Source organism: Oncorhynchus tshawytscha, linkage group LG13, assembly GCF_018296145.1.
Source record: "Oncorhynchus tshawytscha isolate Ot180627B linkage group LG13, Otsh_v2.0, whole genome shotgun sequence".
Lineage (NCBI taxonomy): Eukaryota > Metazoa > Chordata > Actinopteri > Salmoniformes > Salmonidae > Oncorhynchus > Oncorhynchus tshawytscha.
Genome location: NC_056441.1, coordinates 40869919 through 40877951, shown reverse-complemented (window position 1 = coordinate 40877951; position 8033 = coordinate 40869919). Strand labels below are relative to the sequence as shown.

General features: G+C 44.2%; 1 protein-coding gene across 3 annotated transcripts; it reads left to right on the top strand.

Annotated features, from left to right (window-relative positions):
• Positions 1 to 636: 636 nt before the first annotated feature.
• LOC112264960 (probable C-mannosyltransferase DPY19L4) lies at positions 637 to 7789 on the top strand. Of its 3 annotated transcripts, none has more exons than XM_024441894.2 (20): positions 637 to 851; positions 1152 to 1272; positions 1363 to 1530; positions 1758 to 1882; positions 2151 to 2241; positions 2441 to 2562; positions 2758 to 2903; positions 3247 to 3370; positions 3578 to 3712; positions 3907 to 4038; positions 4299 to 4400; positions 4599 to 4672; positions 4865 to 5023; positions 5133 to 5252; positions 5346 to 5466; positions 6142 to 6198; positions 6290 to 6372; positions 6532 to 6664; positions 6878 to 7036; positions 7218 to 7789. In XM_024441894.2, the coding sequence occupies exons 1-20, from the start codon at positions 825 to 827 to the stop codon at positions 7380 to 7382; spliced, it is 2364 nt and encodes a 787-aa protein (XP_024297662.1). In that variant the 5' UTR covers positions 637 to 824; the 3' UTR covers positions 7383 to 7789. The 3 variants fall into 3 exon arrangements, with proteins under 3 accessions (XP_024297662.1, XP_024297661.1, XP_024297663.1); XM_024441893.2 differs by having other exon boundaries at positions 1152 to 1281; XM_024441895.2 differs by having other exon boundaries at positions 638 to 851; positions 1152 to 1251.
• Positions 7790 to 8033: the final 244 nt, after the last annotated feature.

Genomic DNA, 8033 nt, shown 5'->3' with positions numbered 1-8033 from the left:
TCCACCCTCTCTGCCTCAGCATATGACGCCCTTCTCACCACTCTCACTTGTTGCACCTACACTGCAACATTGCCTGACACCCACCATATGTGTACATAAACCCTCACATAATAACTCATATATCCTATGGTTACTTTATTTGGCAGTACCCTGTCCTTGAAGTGTAACAGAATAGACAGGCTAACTCCACCCCTTGTTGCTTGCGATCTTTGAATATTCACTAAAATGTTGTCGCTTACCTCTTTAATGCTATCACTCACAGGCACTCACTCCTGTTATCACCCATTTAATTCACTGCTTCCCTGCTTGATCAGTCCAGCTGCTCGACACCACTTCACACTTCCCTATTTGTTTCACTCTGTGAGATGTTTCCCTCTGCACAATGTCCTTACGCAACAACAAGCTCCATCTCTTAACACTTTAGCATTGACAACTTCACTGAAACGATGTTGTTCTCTTCAAACGTCATCTTCAGCCTCCTCTGTGCCTCCATAGACCTCTAGCTCCCCTTCACATTGATCCCGGAGTCCCGAACAGTTCTAGGTTCATCTCCTGATGTTTATTGTCCTGGTTTTAGACCTAGCTATGCTGAAGACTTCTTCCCTGGGAGTTCTAACAGAAACATGTAGCTAGTTTCCACACTGCCATCTAGTGTGTAGGAGAAGGGTTGATGACAGTAGGGAAGAAATGGTTGGGTAAAGAAATCGCTTGAGGACTCGGAGCAGCTAGCTAGCTCGTTAGTCATTCGTGGAGTCAAGTTCGAAGACAAACTCGTTAGCTAGCTAAGTATTAGCAGGCTAGTAGTAGTAGTAGTAGCTCTGTTAATGTCATGGAATTGCTGTGAATCTCTGGTAGGTAGCTAGGTATTCGTTAGTTTAGCCAGCTAGAAAGCTACCTGTTTGTACAGATATGTCATAATTTGCTAAGACTTTGTCGGTATGCTAATTTTGGTTAGCTAGCTAGCTGACTAGCTAACCTTAACATTGTTAATTAACGTTACCTACTAGCAGGCCAGAAGTAACGTTAGGTGCTAGTTAGCTAGAATGGTAGCTAGTTAGCCAGGAACTAGCTGCAGTTACGTTAGCTGTGTGGATTATGTTAGGCCAGGGTGTCTGACCCATAATGTGAATATGCCTCTTGTGGTTTAACAGGATATGGCAGAGTTGAGATGCCGGAAAATAGTGGTAAAGGAGGGAGAAGAGGAGGAACACCAGCAATGTGAATCTGAACCTTGCTCAGAGAATTTTACAAGTAACCAACCACACTCAATAGGTGTCAACTGTAAGGCCTGCATGGTTTGGTGACAGCCAGGAAATAAATATATGTGGGTGAAGTTGTAATGTATTCCTTTTCTTTTACCAGTGGACAAGGTTAGTCTGAAGGAGAAGTGTTCAGAGGACACAGATGGAGCTACCTGTGGGGTTCAGGAGAAAGAGAAGGAAGATGAAGAGGAGAAGGATGAAGATAAAAAGGAGGAGGCAGACAGTCAGAAGCCCTCTCCTGTCAAAAGAAACCGGAGCGCCTGCAGATGTGAGTGGATCTCTTGTTATTTTCTCGCAGTAAGGGTAGGGATGGAGCCTCTCACTGATGAATCTCTTTCACCAGATTCTTCCTCCAATGCTTATGTGCAGATAGCCTGGGGACAAGGTTACTCACTGACTGACACAATCACACAGTAAAAGACGTGCGTTGGGTAGTGTGTGACTTTTGTCTGACAGTAACGTGATGCTCAAACGTACTCTACCCCCACTCCGCAGCGGTTATGCTTCAGAGTCTAGTGAAGCTGTTCTTCGGATGCCTGGCAGCAGTTACATGTGGCATGATGTATGCAGTGTATCTCTACACCTACCACGAGAGGAAGTTCTGGTTTTCTAGCAGACAGGTGGGTAGCGCTTGCCTGGGTACTAGTCTGTGTTACCATTCCACTCCTTACCACTCCTTGTCATGCCACATTTGCATGACAAGGAGTAGCAAGGAGTGGAATGATAGCCTACAGACTAGTAACCAGGCTAGGGTAGCGCTTGGTCTTCCCCAATCCAGTTCTCTCTCTCTCTCGCTCTCTCTCTCTCTGATACATCGTTAGATAATGGCCAGGTGTTAACAGAAATATGAACAGTGCTTATCCTGCCTTTGTGTTTATTTTGTTTCAGGAGCTGGAACGGGAAATCACCTTCCAGGGTGGCAGTGGACTCTACTATTACTACTACAAACACATGTTGACAGCACCCTCCTTTGAAAGAGGTAATAGTCTAATCTTTCCCCAAACAAACCAGTATCCAATACAAATCAGTGGTTTTGATATCCAAACCTGAGACAACCTGTCTCACCCAGTCACGGTTATACTGTAACACTATCATATGTTGACATACTGTTACTACATCTAAGGTTTTCAGTCATCTTATTATCTCTGTGTTATGTATTTGTTGATTTTCTGCTTTAGGGATATACGAGCTGATGAGAGACAACAGGACTGTGTCTGGTCAGACCATCAACGCAGTGGAACGCCTGTCTCTGTACCCAGAGCTTATTACTAGCCTGCTCTATAGAATCACAGGAAGCCAGGTCAGTGCACCACCTAGAGATCATCTCTTTCCCTTGATCAAAAAGATCTTGACATGAACTTGTGGTTTTTGGCTGCATGGAAACTTGCGTTAGTTGACGTGCTGCCTACCCACATCCTGCAGTCTTATCAGCCATAAAGATGCTAGTGATGTACTCTGTGTGTGTCTGACTGGTAGGGTTTCCTCCACCCTGCAGGATGTAATAGAGCCAGTATACTTCTACATCGGGGTGGTGTTTGGCCTCCAGGCTGTCTATGTCACTGCCCTCTTCGTGTCCAGCTGGGTGATGAGTGGCACGTGCGTGGCTGGCATACTGGCTGTGGCCTGGTATGTTATCAACCGGTGAGTGGGAGATGGACACATTATCAGACACAATGTGTGTGTCCCAAGTGGCACCCTATTCCCTTTATAGTGTGCACTACTTTTGACCAGGGCCTTTCCGATACAGGCAATGGGGACATTGTCCTGCTTTTTCCAGAGGTGTGCACTTGTACCCTCCCTATCATGGATTTAAAAGCATAGGGGTGTTGGCTGGAGGGTAGTTTCCACCGTTGTTAAATCCATGAGAGAAAGTATTTAAGTGTGATGAATCAGGTCATAGCCATTATCATGGTCTTCCTAGGCATTCAGACATTACAACGTAACTTGTTTTAATTCTGTCATTGTTCATTCATTGTCTCCCCAGACCAGACACAACCAAAGTGGACTATGCCATTCCACTGCGGGACAACTGGGCCTTGCCTTACTTCTCTTGCCAAGTTGCAGCCTTAACAGGATTCCTGAGTAATAACATTAACTCAGCATCAGAGGTGAGCCACCTTTGCATGTTACCTCAAAAAAACACCTAGGTCATTGGAGTGAGGGAGAGGGATAGAGTGAGACATTCTGTGTATTGCTTTCAATGAAATTGATTTAAAAGCTGTGAGCTCATCGTTATGTATGGGATATTTTAAGTTTGTGTTTCATCATACCACCTGTGGGTTTTTCCCACGATGGCTCTCCTCTCTGTGCTGTAGATGTTCTGTTACCTCCTGATGAGTGCCACCACCTTCACCTTCATCCTGGTGTGGGAGCACAGCCACTACGTGCTCTTCATCCAGGGCCTGGCCCTGTTCCTGCTCGACTCCTTTGACCTGGTGCCGTCCCGCAAGGTACTTACTTACTGCCCTCCAAAGTTATTGGGATATTATCTCATTTTGAAGACCTACATGCTGACTTCCGTCTTCATGGTTGTTATAGATGATACATTTGCTGAAGGAAATTTCGGTAGGCTAAAATGTCATAGTATTCAGTCAATTGGATATAGACTCAGTGTCTCTTTCTGTGTCTCTGTGGGATTGACAAGATGGCTGACATTCACAAGGTGTACCTGAGCTCTCTCTTCCTGGCCTACGTCCTCCAATTCCAGAACCCAGCCCTGCTCAGCTCTCCTTTGCTCAGCCTCCTCATCAGCTCAGTGCTAGCGAGGTACTTCCAGGTAGAGAGAGCTTCTGACTTACTCTGTGAAACCAAATGGCAGTGAGGCTTTGGAGCTGTAAGTTAGCTTCCACCTTGCACGCAAAATGATGAAATATTGAACATCCGCTACCGTTCGCACATGGGGGGAACGTTTGATTGAAGCATAAGGTGTAAATTAGGCTTAATAAGATGATGGAAGCTGCTAATGTTAGATAATCAGAGGTTTCTTTGGCAGTTGCCACAATTGCTTTCAAATGTTGTCTGTGGTCTTGTTTTCAGCAAAACATGAAGATGGGCCCCCTAGTGGCCAGACTGATGAAGCTCTTTCTGCATTTCTACCTTTGCTTCACCACCGGGATCACCTTCAGCTATGTGGCCAAGGTGAGAGTCCCTGAGTTTTGGTTCAGTTTCATCAATATTGTAACATTGTTGGAAATATGGGAGTGTTCCCCCCTCTGGATGTGTATTGGAAAGGAAATTGCAATGTCTGATTAACAATCACACAACATGTTGTAGTAGATGGGATTTGAGTTGGAAAATCAACATTTTCATGTAATATTCATCTAATTTGATTTCCAGCGACTAATGCCAGTCAGAGAGAGTGATTTCATTTTGAAATTTCTTGAAGTGAAATTCGGACTCAACACAACAACGTGAGTTGTAACACTTTCTAACATACAACTGACCCAAATATTTGGCATTCAGCGATAAGACAACGATAAGATAATTCTAGTGTGAAGTCTTATTGTAGTAATATTAAGTGTTCAATCATAATGTTAACTAGCAATGAACAACAGTAAATATTAAAATGTTGATGAAAATATTGAATGGTTTCTCTTCCTCAGAGACTTTGTGACTAACCGGCTCCTGTGTCAAGAATGCTTCCAGACCCCCAGTCAGGACTTTTTCCTGCGGCTGACCCAAGCATCAGTCCTGCCTTTTTACCTACTGGTCCTCCTTATCTGTCTCATATCAACACTGCAGACCATCTACAGGAGGCTCAGGTTAGAAACTACACATAGCTGTTGTTTTGTGTTCTCATAATGTGGTCGATTTGAAATACAAGAACCTTCATATGGCCATTCAGTCATTTTTGTGTTTCCATGGTGATAGTGGTGAGCCAATGAAAATGAACCTCAGACTCGAAGATGGACGAATAGGAGAGCAACCCGAGGTCATCTACCACGTTTTCCACACAATGCTGTTCGGGGCTCTGGCTATGGTCTTTGAGGGGTATGTTCCTAAATGTTTCAGGTTTACTTGCTATAACCTTTCAGACATGAAAACAAATGGCTGTCATTGTTCACATGTGGTGTTCTCCCGCAGGATGAAGTATTTGTGGACCCCATACGTCTGCATGTTCACAGCGTTTGGCGTGTGTTCTCCAGAGCTCTGGGTGACTTTGTTCAGGTGGCTGAGGCTGAAGTCCATCCACCCTGTGGTACTGGTGAGGGAGGCATTTTCCATTCAATTGTCTCCAATCACCATAACCTCTACGCCTTGAGTGTGGACATGCCTCCGTCTCCATATTCATAGCTAACAAATCGATTCCAGAACACCAAACAGTCCCTTTACAAGTCAGAATGTTGAATACATTTTATTTGAACTTACTCTACTGGTTGTCAGCTGATTTCGTCCTTATGCAGTTGGAAATGTGAGACAAAATATTCCCAGGAAAGTATTACTTAACCGACTTGAAAACGCATGTGGGCCGCTGTGCGTGGCTGTCACGGTTTGTTCATCACCTGAGGCACGCTCACACGATGTAAATACATGCTGCGTGCATACTAGCCGATCGCGTGCAGGTGTTTACATGGTTATGTGCATGTGTCAGGTGATGGAAATCTCTGTGCAGTACCAGCGTCTTGAAAAGTCAGGTTAATAATAGATATTTATTCTCAAATTTCCAGAGGTTTAAGGGCCAACTGCAGAGACAACCAGTAGAGTAAGTTCATATGTAATGTTATTCTGTTTGTAAGAGGAAGCTTTCCAAGCAATTGTATTGCTTTGTTTCAGACTGTGATATCTTGCTATCACAGTCTGTTTTAGGCTACAAGCACCATATCTGTTCATAATGTAAAAGTATAGCATTCATCTTTTGCTGCTTGTTTTACCCAAACAGGCCTTGATATTGAGCACAGCAGTTCCAACCATCATTGGATTCAGTTTATGGAGAGAGGTGAGGTTTGCAATATATGCTTTGGAACTTTAACAATTAAGGTGGCATTTGTAACATGTTAAATTGGCATAACCCTCTGCCCTTCTTTCAGTACTTTCCTCGTGTCATAGCAGAACTATCAGAGCTGCAGGAATTCTATGACCCAGACACAGTTGAGCTGATGAACTGGATAAAGTGTGTAATCTGCCTCATTGCCTCTCACACAGATAATTTAATACGGACTTGAGGGTTACACAGTACATTCTTACTGAGGGTTCTGACCCACCAACCCATTTCTGCCTCCCTCCCTCTTTTTCTTTCCATCCCGCCTCTGTTCCTCTCTTTCCTCTCCAGGACCCATGCCCCGATGGCAGCAGTGTTTGCGGGCAGCCCACAGCTGTTGGGTTCGGTGAAGCTGTGCTCAGGTTGGACTGTGACCAGTCTGCCTCTCTACTCAGACATTGACCTGCTGAGGAGGAGTGAGGATGTGAGTAGGGCTACCTGAATCATATGGTATGGTGTGCACTTAGTAGAGTAGACGCAAACAGGAGAAAACATTATGAGATAGGACAAATATTATTAATCCTACAGGTTAAAACAAAATCTCCCCCTGAAACATGGGATAGCTGTTTTCCCTAGTCATTATTTTTTTCCTTCTGTCAATCCCCCCATTTGAAACCTTGTGTTTTGCGTCAAATAGACATACCAGGTGTATGCAATGAGGTCTGCGGAAGATGTCTACAAGATTCTGTCTTTGCACAAGACGAGCTACGTGATTATCGAAGAGTCGCTGTGCAACGAGTTGAGTCATACCAAGGGCTGCAGGATCAAAGACCTGCTGGATATCGCCAACAGCCATGTGAGTATTATGAACACCACTCCCTGCAACATTATACCAGGCACACACACACTTTGACGATAAGCAGTCAATTGTTACAGTACATAACGATGCTCTGAGAAATATAGCCTATATACATGATTGCGTTCTTGCACATGACTGTTCTTTCTTGTGTTGACTGTTGCCCTCCTTCCTCCACCAGGTGGTGTATGACAAAGGTGAGATGTACTCTTTCTCCAAACACGGGCGATTCTGTCATGAGATAAAGATGAACTACTCGCCCTACACAAACTACTTCTCAAGGGTTTTCTGGAACAGGTCCTATCACGTCTACAAAGTCAACTCTGTCATCTCCTTCCAGTACTGAAGACAGCTCAGCTTCAGCCTAACTACTGAGACAAGACTTTCTTCTGTCTCTGCAGTGTCTGTTACCATAGTTGGATGCAATACAACCCCTTCGCAGTTGGTACCCGTAAAATCCGTGGAAGCGTGTTGATTGAATATTCAGTCCCCTTGACATTCTACTGGGAGTGTAAATTGTCTTGATATTCTGCACAGTAACAAATCACACGTGTAACAGAGTGAGATCCATGATGAGAACATTCAGTTGGTCCCCCAATTATTGCATGTCAGATAAGTGGTCAAACTCTTAATGAATAGTTAGGGGCGAAGTTCACAATGCCATGTGAGTCATAGTACTGTATTTTGTTTTCCAAAACACTAATTACTGTGATGTCTTGAGTGAAAGTAAAGCACACGTGCATGTAAGGGAGACAGGTCCACTATTCTCTTGTCATTATTTACCTCTTAATATTGAATCACATGCAGTGCATATGTGTTTTAACAGTTGAAGTTTGCTGCTTTGCATCTTAGGATGTATTTGCCTGCACACACCCGTTTCTTCTGTATGATGTAAAAGGGAAGGGGCGGATAAGGTTGACCAGAGCTCACTCTTAAGCCTTTTGGCAAGGTTCTCCAATTTGACCCGTGGGTGGTTGTATTTGGCCCCCCCCAAGTT